Raw genomic sequence first — 14,666 nt, forward strand, 5'->3', positions numbered from 1 at the left:
TAATCTCCTATCTTTGTTGCCAAATCAGCATAACACAGGAAATAACGTACGGTAGAAGGGACCTTCCGGTGGCCAAGTATATTGAAAACTTTCTTACACAACCAGTTGAGCGGTATTTAGTATAATCGTGTTAAGCACGTGCAATGGTAAAAAATAAGTTATGTACATGCATCTTTAACAAAACATCTATCTATTGGCGCGCGCGTGTTCTAGTGTAAGGGAACGAAGCACGCAGGTGCTATCGATTGTGTAATCTCTGGCGGTTGTAGAGATGGTGAGTAATCACAAATTTTCAGCTAGCCAACTTTGAAGATGAGTGCAAAGTTGACTGCGCAAGGCTCTGTCTTGAGAGCGGTCGCTTTCGAGATGAAAAGCGCCTCCGAAGGGTATCCCCAATTGCTTTCAAGGAATGAAAAGTATTCGGATTGGCCAGCATGTCGTAGCGGCGTTGGTTTGTGGTGGAATACGGCAGCGACTTCTGTTAGCTATCGCCCTAAAAATTTAATATTATACTGCGCTCAGAGGAAAGCAACACAGATGCCTTTGTGAATTTAGCATAGTTGCGCTGATTTTATTACACGAAAAAAAAACCTTGATGCAATGCGAACGCTAATAATGCCCTCGTTATTATCTCCGTCATCACATTTCTGCGGGCAGCTAGGAGAAGTTCATGACCTTGTTTCCTCTCTGGAGTAAAACGCGCCGTTATTTGCTGGGAAAATGCTACTATTCTTTTTATACAAGAGGCTGCGGTAACACAGCACTAGATGTCACCATTCGCCAACGGGAGGCTGGCTACGCTGTTTTTGCACTCGACAGCTGCCAGACTCTTCTGTTCGTTTTTCTTTTTTTCTGAAATGGCCTCTAACCTTTCGAAACAGTCCACTGTTTTTGTCGCAACCTTTTGGCTAACGAGTTCGAATCCAGTTTAGAGCGCAGTAATGTTTGCAGAGAATCATGTGACCATGTGAGTGAATGAACTGAGCTTGCACTGCTCAAACTGCTGATGCTGTCTTATTTACCTATTTATTCAACAGTACTTCTGCTCTCTACCGAGAGCTTAGCAGAGGGAAAAAAAGCAGGCCCTTTTTTTTTTGCTTTAGCGTAAAGACACATGTGTGAGTAACAAAAAAAATTTAAACCGCAAAACGATTAAACAAATACAAACGATAAAATATACAAAATTCAATAGAAAACCGACGCTTTATAAAATGAACAATTTTTTTAGACCTTGAATGCAAATTGGATAAGAACAAGTTGATGTAGGCGAAAATTTATCATCAAGGAGTGTGCTGTGCGAAGGACTCCGAGAAACGTTATCGTTGACAGTCGATGCCCCCTCGTACAAAAGTTTTCATAAAAAAGCTTCTGCGTTGTCTACCTCGGGAAGAGGGGCAAGGAGAAGGCAGGTTTTTATAAATAATGCAATTCCTCCATCCCGTGAAAACCGCTCTATTCGAATGTTTCTTTTTGGAGGGGCCATCTCGTGATCGATTCATATAGCGCTGAGAGACACGTCTCTATGATGGCCACAATATCCGGATCTTAGTCTGCTAGTAAGCTTCCTAATGCTTCTGATTTGTTTTGTACACTAAGGGAATTTGTATTTGTCAATGTTAGCTTTTGGTCGAGCTGCTGTGTGTGTTATTGGGCTGTTTGTTACTGTGCCGCTTTTTTGCATCAATACTTTCTCCTTCTGACTGTTTCAAGTATACGGGCGTTGGTTGGTGTATAGTTTTTGATAGGAAACAAACTTTTTTCATTCTGTCGTGGTTTGTTTTTGCACTATCTCAAAGCTTTTTTCCGTGCGTCTCTAATTATTTCAGAGAAATATTTTCCAGTTGAATGGCTCGTTGTTTAGAGTGTGTACCCTGATCTTAAGAGTGGCACTTAAAGAAAGATCACCGAATGCTGGGAATCACCACTGGGATTACCACTGCGCTGGGAATCGTAAGGTTGCGAGTGATGCCTGGGGCTCTGCTGTTCTTTCTCCGCTACCATCTCTTTCTCCTTCGTAGGTGTTCGACCGCCTCAAGAAAGAGAAGCCAGGTGCCTTCGAAAAGGTCAAGGTAGTTGCAGGAGACCTGACTCTACCAAATTTGGGGCTCAATGATGTTGAGCAGGCTGCTTTATTAGAAGAAGTCTCTGTCGTCTTCCACTTGGGTGCCACAGTCAGGTTTAACGAACCTTTCAAGTGAGTTGAAAAAACGTCGATCACCGTGTGCCATGTTTGAAACTTGTCTGACGGTTCCATGTGATTGCTTGCGGATTAGTTCCGAAGACAATTTATTAATGCGAAAACATTTCTAGGCTATGTAAAAAGGGTCGTGTCACCAAAGCGTGTCACAAAAACGTGTCCGCAGCGATTGTGACTTTCTCATAAGAGGCAGCATCAAACGAATGGTTGTGATCAATAGAGGACGATGTGAGGATGATGTGCAATAAATTTGATGCAAATAGGATGACTAGTAATTAATTAGAGCGAATAATGTAAAAGAAACGTCGAAATAACGATAATATACTGAGTAGACGGGGAAAGAGCCGTGGGCGGCAAAATAGTGGGAAATTAGGTAAAGAAGTGAAAATACAGTTTGAAATGGATTGAAATGTGTTTGATGAGTGATAACTGAACAAAAAGTTTGTTTGACATAGATTAATAAGCTAATTAATTAGAAGCAAACGTCAGTGGACTCAGAGAAGGGCAAAGAGAGCCGATGAGTGCCGAGGAAGCGTCAGTGCTTTCACATTCCTCTAATGCTGGTAGCCGCGGTGATCTCTAACGTTTTCTTTGTCCACATGTAATATAGAAAGCACGTCGAAACGAAAACAAATCATCCTGCGAACAACGTTAGCCATTTCGTACGCTGTAGAAAATTCAGATCTGTTTATTTCTATTCTACTGAGTAGGTTACGTTTTTACGATTGTGTACTTCTCAAATATTTCAAACATGTTTGTTACCGCAGCAGTCTCAATAAATCTCGATGTTGTCTTTTTTTTTTAAGACGGGTTGTTGCGATCAACGTTCTGGGTACACGGACTGTCCTGGACCTTTCTAGAAAGATGTCGAAGCTTTGTGTGAGTAGTTGTCCGTTGTACGCAATGATTCCTAGCTAGGCAGGCTTTCTTAAATGAACACCTTCTACGTCGCGCTGTTTGCTGATAGTTGCTGATAGTGACTGTTTGCTGGCAGAGCCGTTCTTGACTAACGGGTACCTGTCGTACCAGTTGTTGCGATAGCCTGGCGCAAAACTTCACAAGTGCAAGGCAGCCACGCACTGTTCAGGCATGTGAAAACGCTGTATAGAATTTTTTCCGTGATTTACTGGCGCCATGAGTGCCTGCAGGCACGTAGCCAGCGATGTTTTTTGGGGGAGGGGGGCCAAGGTACTTTCTTGTATCGAGTGGGGGGGGGGGGGGGGGGGAGCGGTACAAGATAGCTGGGGAGGGGGACGTTGGTGGGTGGGTAAACTTTATTCAATAGCAGTGGGTGGCTGTGCTGTCCAGCTCAAGCTTATAAGGACCAGAGCGGGTGCAGCAAACAGCTAAGGCCGTAGGAGCGCACGCAGATATTTATAGTAGGGAATAAATGCCGTGCAATTGTGCTGGGAGCTAAAAGCATTGTCAACTGAACTATACATGCAGACTTGCTCAGATAGATATTGCATTCTGTCCCGGCAAAACTATTATTACTGGAGCATGACTAAACCAGCAGGATACGCGGTTGTTCACGTGCGTGAAGGAATGCAGTACAAAATTTCAGATGAAAAGAGATCCCATTTATCACCTCATTTCCCATTTCAGTACAGGCCTAATGTGTTTATTCATTGCAGAAAATTCAATTACTCCATCTGCTTTCTCCTAGGCTTTCGTCCATGTTTCAACAGCGTATTCCAACTGGACTATGAAAGAAATAGACGAGAAGGTATACCCGCCGCCTGTTGATGTGCAAAGAATAATTGAAGTGACTCGGTAAGCGCATTTTAATATAATAGCCCTAAGTTGTCACGCGGTGGTTACCGCACCGTAGATTACAGAAGAACAGAGAAACGTTTCTATGAAAGGAAGTCTTTAATGAGCTGACTTGCTCGCACAAACCTCTGCGGCGGCGATAGCAACAAGCATGCTCAGAGGTCGTTGAACCGAATCCCTGCTGCTCACTGCCGCGCTCGATTTAATTTTGACGGAGAACTTTAAAGATAAGCTACGGAGAGCATCGATGACAACCCTGAAGATTGTGGAAGTAGTTCCAGGAGTCTACAATCTTGCCAGACGGATCTGATTGTCACTGGCGTCGCAAACAAAAGTGGTGAGGTCACCCACTGGCGGTTTCGAGCATCAAGAAACACTACAAACTTTCGCGCCACTACTGCACTCTTGAATAAGCATCAGCCTGACGTTTACAATTAAAATTAAAGTACTTAAAAATGAACTCAGAATGCAAACACCAGACATAGGTTAGCGCGAGTACCACGCGCGAGCACCACGTGCAAGCTGCACAGGGCGAGAATTTCGACATGGACATCAACGTGCTTATCCAATCCGATTAGACAGAGGGCTTTGGCCGCTACAGTTCGACAAAGCACCATGATTCCACACCCAAAAACTAAAAATCGAAGCACAGCATCAAGCCAAAGGGCCGCCGCATGGCCGCTGCGGACCAGGGTAGGACAGCCATCTTTTATGTTTTGCAGTGTTGCCAGACACTTATCTTTTTCCGCAGTTTCGAATTCAGTTCATCCTTTGGACAAGCGCGGATCCGACGCCCTAGCTTCTTGCGTTAGTCTGAATTTCGGTTTCCGCTTCTTTATCCAGTATTCGAACACTGGTGGCGCTTGAAAACGGCGTTGAAATTGCTTTAAAGTTTCTTTTCTTTCTTTCTTTTTCTGTTTGAGGGTTTAACGTCCCAAAGTGACTCAGGCTATGAGGGACGCTGTAGTGAAGGGCTCCGTAAATTTCAACCACCTGGGGTTCTTTAACGTGCACTGACATCGCACAGTACACGGGCCTCTAGAATTTCGCCTCCATCGAAATTCGACCGCCGCGGCCCGGATCGAACCCGCGTCTTTCGGGCCAGCAGCCGAGCGCCATAACCACTCAGCCACCGCGGCGGCCTTTAAAGTTTCAGTTTTCTGCGCTTTGCACTGAAAGGGAACGCATTCTTTAGTCAAGTGTGGCTTTATGGTTTTAGGGGTTTACGTCCCAAAGCGACTCAGTCAATGAGAGACGCCATAGTAGAGGGCTCAGGAAATTTTGTCCACCCGGGGTTCTTTATCATGCACTGACATCGCACAGTACACAGGCCTCTGGAGTTTTGCCTCCATCGAAATTCGACCGCCGCGGCCGGGATCAAACCCGCGCTCTTTAGCCAAGTCTTTATAGGATCTGTAATGCTTGAGAAATGCTTTAAAAATCGGTGGTAATTGGCACGCAGTGCCAAAAATTTTCGGATGGCTTTCTTATCGGCAGAATGCGGCACTTGTGCAACAGCGGCTCTTTTTCCTGGGTCAGGGCGCACTCCATCATTCCTAACACCGTGGCCGAGAAAAAAAGAGCTCCTGTTAGGTGAAGAGGCAGTTTTTCTTGTTTCAGTGTAAGTCCAGAAGACTTTATTGCAACCAGCACTTCCTTTAGCCTCATTAGGTGTTCGTCGGAGCTCGTCGTGAAGAGTAAAATGTCGTTTAAGTAAACAAGACAGGTTTTTCACTTGAGATATGCTAGCACCGCGTTCTTGACCCACTGAAAAGTTGCAGGTGCGAAGAAAAGTCCTAATGACAGTGGCGATCTGCTTCAGTCTCTTTTGGCGGTCGTAATCTGCCAGTAGCCGGTCCTTCGACCAGCAGGGGTTTGTATTGCAGTGTCCAGCGTATTGCAGATGTGTGGCAAGGGGTGTCTATCCTCGTTAGTTATCGTGTTCAAACGACGGCAGTCGACGCAGAACCGAAGCCTACAATCTTTATTCCTCTCCGGATGAGCAGGTGACGCCCATGGGCTCTTTGACAGCTGCATGACATCGTCCCGCAGCCTTTTTTCGTCTTGATTCCTAGTAGATTCGCGTTCTCGTGCTGCCACTCAGTAGGAACACTGACGACAAGGTCATGCGTATTCTTCGGCTACGATGCGGTGCTTGGTGACTGATGTCTGCATTGACTACGAAGAAAAACAGCCTTTGTGACGCCGTAAGAAGTCCTTCAGTTCATCCGCCTCAGACTTGGCAGTGCTAGGTTTATGTCGCAAGTGGGGTTTAGTGTTTGCGTTGCTGGGGTCGCTGAAGGCTGCTCTGAGAGAGAAAACATATTGCTCACCTTGCCAATTTCATCCAAGAACGCGATGGTCATGCCTTTGTTGAGATGTCACTATTCGTCGGTAAAGTTCTTCACCAGCTCTTCAGCTTAACCATTTTGGAAACAAGCGATGCCTCTTGCAATGCTGAGTCCTCGGTCTAAAAGCAAATAAGCGTTTCCTTCGGTGATGACTTCAATGTTCTCGGTATCCCTGGTATCATGGATGCGGTACTGCTGGTCCGGTCCAGGACGAGACGCTCACATTTTTGTCGAGAACACTCAGCGCAACGTGGTTCTTCGGTTATGTCTTCTAAGTTATCGCTTCGTTCGCTAAGAGCGTCATAAGCGCCTTCGCCAGGTGGGTGTCAAGTGGGGGGGGGGGGGGCAACGCTGTGAGATACAAGCGAGCAGATAACCGCTGCGCTGAAAGGAACTGATTCGGCTGTGTTGCGCCCATTGAGAATTAAAAAAACCCGGCGGCAGCGATGACAACAAGGGTGCTCGGCGGTCATCGAACAACATCATCATCGCCACTCTCGGTCTTGATCAATCTAACGGCGAAGAATTTTCGAGATAAGGCGCATAAAGCACCTACGAGAACATCGAACATAATTGAAGTAATTGCGCGTGTCTACGCTCCCGTAAAAAAAATTTCATCACCTCTGGCATTATAAACAAAAGTGATAAGGCCACTTGCTGGCACCTCCGAGCCTGAAAAAACAGACTTGTAAGATTGAAGCCAATACGATTCTTATGCTATAGCACATAGAGGACTGGAAACTGCGGGGATACTCTAAGCGGTAAGCATATTAAATGAAAATTCTGGGTTTTTCATTTTTGTGCACAGATCCGCCGATTCGAAGACATCGGACGCCATGAGAGAGTTCTCAGTTGGGCAGCCCAACAGTTACTCTCTGGCCAAGGCAGTGACTGAATCGATGCTCCTAGGTGAGAGGGGAATGCTACCAGTGGCAATTGTCCGACCGGCCATCGTTACGGCCTCGTGGAAAGAGCCATTTCCGGTGAGGTGTCAGGATATTTTCTAGTAGTACAGAACTTTTTCGTCACAAGGTCGTGGATTTGTGCACTTAAATGTTTCCAGAGTGTGTTTGAATGTGCTTTATTGCTACAACTCCAACGCATCGCAGGTCTTCATCTACCATGTTTTTGAGGAAAGCCCGGCGCTGAGTTGAACCCTGGTGGAACTGAACGTAATAATTTGCGCTGGTCTCATAATTTCAGGGCTGGGTAGACAACTACAATGGCTGCACTGGTATCGTGGCATCCGTATGTACCGAGCACCTGTCTTATTCTTTCTGGTCGCCAAATTGTGGCGTAAGAGCGTGAAACCTAATAATATGCTGCATGAGCGATGAAAAATTGTTTTTATTTTCAAACCTTTGCAGATAAGTGTGGGCCTGCTGCCATCGGTAATAGGGAAAAAGAAATGCTTAGCTGATTTGGTACCTGTGGATGTTGTGGCAAACATGCTCATATGCGTTGCCTGGCAGATTGCAACGATAAGGTAACGGTTAAGTGGGCTGCTTGCGTGGCCGCAGAATACGGCAATATTTTTGCGACTCTTGGGTCATGAGTGCTGTCTGCATTCGTTTACAGTTTGCTCAAAAGTAATCGTACTTTCTGGACACCTAACAGTGAGTGGAGGAAATCAGGAGACAGGCCCAATTTGCTTGAATGGATTAAATAGTTTTGTGATTATAAAGACGTAGTTAAACCAGAAGACTCTTTTCTAAAATTTGCGATGTGGTAATGGAGATCGCATTTGCTCTGGCGGTCAGGACTGCCCTCACTTCATTTTCAAGTGCAACCAGTTCATAAACTAGAGAATACGGTCTTTATGATTTGTGTCAGCTACAACTTTTACGTGTCTTGAGTCATTTACGAACGAACCTTATGGGGCATGAGACTATGTGTGTAGTATGTGCATGACACATGGACATACGTTGAATTCTATCCTCAGCACACCTGCTACACTTCGTCGGAGGATAGCAGTATCACGAAACTTAATTTTTGCCTCAAGTTGCCGAAGAAAATCTCAACTGTACTGCTCCTGTTTAACATGTAGAATGTCTTTGTGCAGGCCAGACCACTTGAAAGTGTACAACTGTACTAACACCACACTCCACCAGCAGACCTGGGGCGAAACAATAACTGAAATACGGAGGGTCATCAGGCAGTACCCATTGCCGAAAACGATGTTCTCTCCTGGATTTATGGTGAACAGCAGTCAACCATTGCACAATCTCGTGCTTTTCTTCTTGAGATACTTGCCAGTGCACATTGGCGACATTGGTTTGCTGCTGACTAGACAGAAACCAAGGTTGGTTTTATTTTATGTAACGACACAGATTTCGGAGTGATTTAAAACAATGCATAGTTTGCACAGCGCTTTCAAAAATATCTTCGTCATTTTTCTTGCTTCTGACATTACGTCGTGGTGATGGAAAACCTTTTTGGGTGATTTTGCGATTATCATTCAGTTCCGGAGGAAGTTGGCTGACAAAGCGTTTCCTTACAGCAAATATATCATACGTATCGCGTATAAAAGTGGTCTACAGACAGTCTATTGACTTCTTACAGACTCTATTTCCTTCCTGTAGATATTTCCTTTTGTCTATTCGCAGTCTATAAACTATATAAAGACAAAAGTCTCCTATTAGTCCATGGCCATAAATGCATATATTGTCTGTAGACAGTACCTAGGATTTGTAGTGACTATAGACTGTTCTCTAGGATTTGTCTATAGACAGTCTTTATTAAAAAAAAAGGTATAAAGTGTTTATTGAAAAAGTATACGGACAGTTCATAGACTGTCTAAAAAAAGTTCTTGTAAGGGATAACTCTTATCTTGACCGCGAAGCTACGCTTGCGAGCAACAACCAGCCTCCCGTGCATCCTTGACACGATTAATGCACCCCTCTGAAAAATGAAGCGCAATGAATTGGGTATGCATTAGAAGGGCTGAAGTGAAATAAATTGCTGTGGCCAGATTTACAATGTAGATTTAGAGTGGAAGCGTAGCTTAGATTGACACTCTTACGTTCAAAACATAGCGGCTTATGGTGCGGAGCAAGCGCCCCCTTCAAAAAGAATAGGTTACTAAACAATGACGTCATAAATAAAACCTCAAAACGAGACTTCATAGCCACGTGATTTATGACCGAGAAATAAATCCTCGAACGTCTAGAAGTCCCGCGCGACGTACGGCACAAGGGCGAATAAAGAAGACACGACGAGTACAGGCTACTGACGCTATCATTAATAATCAGAGCTTGTTGCGTAATCTTCCATCGCCTTTGTTTCCAGCGTTGCTCTGAATTTCAAGAGGTTAGCGCATCAACAGACCCAACTATATGTCATAATGACTGAGAGGTGCAGTTATATGTATAGTTGGAGCTTCTTGTTTGGGAGCTGTTAATGAGCACCCGAGTTTGCGAGCAGTATTTTGTGACAGAATTGTGAATATCGAGTTCATCGCACTTAATCAACTTTTTATTCAGCATTTTTTGTTCTGAAAAACAGAAAAAAAATGCTAGGGTAGGAGCAAAGAGCCACAAACTCAGTAGCTTGACGAGGCTCCCGCAATTTTTTACTTTATGTCATAAATTAGTTGAAAACTACAACACGCACACCTCGGAATAGCGATACAAATGTAGGGTGCGGAAAAACACACGAGACAAGTTTAAAACTTGGCACGTGCGGAGAACGAGCTAGTTGCTTGCTGTGCTTAAATGACATAAGAGTGCTGTAATAGAGCCGCACTTTTCAGCGGGCTTCCTTTCAGAACACAAGGATGATAGACACTTACGCTAATAGCATGAGAAGTTATGCAGACCAAATGAAACAAAAGCGCACAGAATAAGAAATGAAAGAAAGCTACAGAGAAATCAACAAATATGAATAGTGAGATTGCAGTCATAGGAAACGTTCAAGCAAGCACATCATCCAGGGAGCCGCCGCGGTGGCTGAGTGGTTATGGCGCTCGGCTGCTGGCCCGAAAGACGCGGGTTCGATCCCGGCCGCGGAGGTCGAATTTCGATGGAGGCGAAATTCTAGAGGCCCGTGTACTGTGCGATGTCAGTGCACGTTAAAGAACCCCAGGTGGTCGAAATCTCCGGAGCCCTTCACTACGGCGTCTCTCATAGCCTGAGTTGCTTTGGGACGTTAAACGCCTATAAACCAAACCAAACATCATCCAGGAGATTATACAGGAAGATTTGATTGAAAAAACATACCTCATAAAAACTTATATGTGCCTAACATGCAAATAGAAATAGCCCCTAACTGTGCGACATTTTGCAAACGGTATTAGATCATGACATGTTACACAGAGCACTCTCATCTTAGATCTGTTATAGTAAGAGGGCAGTATCACATAATCCTAACATCTACAAAATTCAGTGTGTACCAAATCCTTCCCATTCGCAATATTTAGTTCTCAGTAACTCTTAGTCCCTCCTTTATTCCTTCCCTTACGGCGCGGTTCAGGTGTCCACTGATATGTAAGACAGATACTGCGCCATTTCCTTTCCCCAAAGGCCAATTTAACATGTAAGTAGCCCGAAAGTTCAAGGTAGCATCCACTTCGTGTTTGCAAAACATGAACTAAAGATTTCTTTGATCATAGTGTTTCCTCACCACGAACAGCAATAATTTTAAATTATTGTTTCATTAAATGCATTGAACACAAAGTACAATAGCAAGTCTTAATGCAGATGTCGAAAAATTAACAGAATTACCTACGGAACATGCGCTTGCATACAAACTAATCAAGCGATCATCAGAAACTCACATCTGACACCTCCCACACAGACGTTATAAGACAGCTTTCTGGGTTTTTGAAGCACTCAGAGAAAACGGCATACCACAGCACCAAAGCGACGGTAACTCCCTACCGTTACAGTGTGCTGTAAGCGGAGCAGTTATATACCTAAATAATCTGCGATTTGCTGATGACATTGCCTTGCTGAGTAACTCAGGAGGTGAACTGCAAATCATGATCAATGAGTTAGACAGGCAGAGCAGATCGATGGGTCTAAAAATTAACATGCAGAAATCCAAGGTAATGTTCAACAGCCTAGCAAGGGAACAACAGTTCACAATTGGCAGCGAGAGCCTAGAAATTGTGACGGAACACGTCCACTTAGGACAGGTAGTGACAGCTGATCCGGATCATGAGAGGGAGATAACTAGAAGGATAAGAATGGGGTGGAGCGCATATGGCAAACTCTCGCAGATCATGAGTGGCAGTTTACCAATTTCCCTCAAGAGGAAAGTGTACAACAGCATAATCTTACCGGTACTCACCTACGGGGCAGAAACGTGGAGGCTAACGAAAAGAGTTCAGCTTAAGTTAAGGACAACGCAGCGAGCCATGGAAAGAAAGATGATAGGTGTAACGTTAAGAGATCGGAAGCGGGCAGAGTGGGTGAGGGAACAAACACGGGTTAATGACATCCTAGTAGAAATCAAGAGAAAGAAATGGGCTTGGGCAGGGCATCTAATGCGAAGGCAAGATAACCGCTGGTCCTTAAGGGTAACGGAGTGGATTCCAAGAGAAAGTAAGCGGAGCAGGGGGCGGCAGAAGGTTAGGTGGACGGATGAGATTAAGAAGTTTGCAGGCAAAGGGTGGATGCAGCTGGCAAAGGATAGGGTTAATTGGAGAGACATGGGAGAGGCCTTTGCCCTGCAGTGGGTGTAGTAAGGCTGATGATGATGATGATGATGATGATGATGACTTTCCTACAAAGCTCTACATATCGTCTTTCTAAAGGCAACAGCGCTATACCTTACGACTGGAACTGTGGCTGATATGGCAAAAAAAAAAGAAGAAAACAAGCGAGGGCATGTAGCCGACGAGGTCTTAGCACGAGGGAAAAAATTAAGCAAGCACTTGAAATTAGCGCAGCTTAAAATTGAGCAGCCACAGGCAACGAAGCCTCGAGTAGACGAGATACGCCGACCAAGACCGGCAGCTAGCGATGAGCAGGCAGCAGAATAGTCGAGGTGGATGGCATAAGTGTAAGAGCCGCTGCCCGCTTCTGTGAGAGAACGCGAACATAATTTTTGTTAATAAAAAAGGGTTGCGATCTCCAACTAAATGTACACAACTAAATTTTTTTTGAAACTTCTAACTCGAATAGTGTTTTAAGTATCTGTAAATCACAAACACGTTGTGAGTCATTTTTCTCGTATCTTTTTGTGCAACAATTTCACTTTAGCGATTCAGTTATACAGCCCTAACCCATGTCTACCGCATGTCTACCGCTTCTACCGCACTCGAGCTCTGCCTTTACAAGCGATGTAAAGTCACCTTGAAAATTCTGGAGGAAGCATCGCAAATTTTTGCTACTGTAATTCTGCTTTGCAGATTTGTAGCACAGTACGAAAAGGTTCGTAAAGCAATGGACGCTGTGCAGTTCTACACGACTAACAGCTGGCTACTGCGATCGGAGAATGCCGTGGAGCTGATCAGCGACCTCTCGCCCACAGATAAGCAGGTACACTTACCATATCTTGTTGCCAGCAGAAAAATGTATTAAAAACGAGGTTTTTGCAGCATTTCAGAGCTGCAAATATCTGCTTCGCACCCGGGTGCATGCAGTATCGGGCTCTACAGAAGATGACCGTAAATAACTGCGAACCGTTCTAAAAGAAAAAGAAGATAACTAAGCGGTCTGGCTACTACGCATCAAATATGAAAGAAAATAAAATCGATCAATTGTTTCCTAATTGCTGACTGTAAACAGACCGTCTGAATCAGTAGTGAAATTTTCATCTGGCATGCCGTTTAGAAATCTTCAAGTCCTTGCTTTTTGGTTCCGAATGCACTCGAAGTCTTAGCGTCACGTGTAAGCGTTCGTCGTAATTGTCGTCTCGTCCACACGCCATTCTTTCCTTCTCTCGGCTGTGTGGGGAAGGAAAGAGAGGGGAAACAGAGGGAGTAGGAGTGACTACGATAAGGTACACCTGAGTACACATGATGGCGCCCAGGAAGAATGATTGCACTGGCACGCAGATGACCACGAGAGGTGGCTGTCGCTAAGATCCGGAGGCATGACTCGGTCGCGCCGCGTATAATTTTTCGTTAAGACAGAAAAGGCAGGCTTGTTGGTGACTCGAGTAGGAATGCATTTTGCAAAAACGCAAACTGACAGGGGTGCAGGAAAGGGTCACGAATGGGATTTGCAGCACCAGGCGGATTTAGAGCTTCGACGAATCAGTGATTTGTTGAATGGGAGTTTCACGAATTTTTCACGAGCATAACTTGCATTTGTCCCCCGCTGATGCCTTCTTACAAGTAGCTAACTCCGTTTTTAATTCTTTTCACGCTGGCCAATTTAAAACCTCTAATGAAGACAACACCAAGATGGTTCGAGGCGAAGCACTAAAGAAATAACAACGAAGCACGCTCTCGTATTCTTGTGAAGTGCGCCGTGACGGAGAATTAGATAGATTTAAGTAGTGTATACACTTAGCTTACGCAGACGAGCTGTTCGCATCAGGTTGCATTGCACTCGGCCGATACGGGGTGGTCAGCCCTTCAGTTGTGCCGCATTTCGTCTGCCGGAAGATAAAGCAAAAAGCTTCTTCTCTACGCCGAACATGCTACGGTATGCATACGCGCAACAGCTCACAGCAGTAATCGAAGGCTTCAAGCCGGGTGATTGATAACGCCCACGACCGCAGATTAAAACGACGGAAAAATTACACACACTCTTACCGCGCTTCGTTCCTGCATGACATATTGAGTAAGTGGAAAATCTTGACCATTTTACCAGTTTTTGTACCAGTGACAGCGAAGATGAAGTCCAAAGCGCGCCAATACAAGCGAGTATTAGAAGCAATGCAATCAATGCGCAGAAAAGAAGCGCGCGCGCTCACAGCTCCCGAGATTCGAATGCATTCGCCTCTAGGGCGTTTTTCTTCTTCAATGCATGATAACGAGCGGGAATCTCGTGCCTATTTGCTCCTGCAGTTGTTCAACTTTGACATCCGAGAGATGGACTGGCACCTCTACTGGGATCAGTACATGCTGGGCATCCACAGGTTCCTCCTCAAGGTCCAACACTGGGAGTGACAAAAAGTACGAAAGCAGCTCAAACGGTAATTATGATTTATGGTTTATGGGGGTTTAACGTACCAAAGCGACTCAGGCTATGAGGGACGCCGTAGTGAAGGGCTCCGGAAATTTCTACCACCTGGGGTTATTTAACGTGCACTGACATCGCACAGTACACGGGCCTCTAGAATTTCGCCTCCATCGAAATTCGACCACCGCGGCCGGGATCGAACCCGCGTCTTTCGGGCCGGCAGCCGAGCGCCATAACCACCCAGCTACCGCGGCGGCGATCAAGGTGATT

General features: G+C 45.1%; 1 protein-coding gene across 2 annotated transcripts in view; it reads left to right on the forward strand.

The window, feature by feature from the left end:
• LOC144128617 (putative fatty acyl-CoA reductase CG5065) overlaps positions 1–14,666 on the forward strand; it is a 29,037-nt gene that overhangs the window by 12,021 nt on the left and 2,350 nt on the right. For both annotated transcript variants that reach the window (XM_077662153.1, XM_077662154.1), the window contains exons 4-12: positions 2,019–2,194; positions 3,004–3,076; positions 3,864–3,970; positions 7,130–7,304; positions 7,525–7,569; positions 7,689–7,807; positions 8,384–8,623; positions 12,674–12,803; positions 14,282–14,409. In XM_077662153.1, coding sequence (XP_077518279.1) covers positions 2,019–2,194; positions 3,004–3,076; positions 3,864–3,970; positions 7,130–7,304; positions 7,525–7,569; positions 7,689–7,807; positions 8,384–8,623; positions 12,674–12,803; positions 14,282–14,383 — 1,167 coding nt within the window. In that variant the 3' untranslated portion in view covers positions 14,384–14,409. The remainder of the gene's footprint in view (positions 1–2,018; positions 2,195–3,003; positions 3,077–3,863; positions 3,971–7,129; positions 7,305–7,524; positions 7,570–7,688; positions 7,808–8,383; positions 8,624–12,673; positions 12,804–14,281; positions 14,410–14,666) is intronic.

Source organism: Amblyomma americanum, chromosome 4 (assembly GCF_052857255.1).
Source record: "Amblyomma americanum isolate KBUSLIRL-KWMA chromosome 4, ASM5285725v1, whole genome shotgun sequence".
Lineage (NCBI taxonomy): Eukaryota > Metazoa > Arthropoda > Arachnida > Ixodida > Ixodidae > Amblyomma > Amblyomma americanum.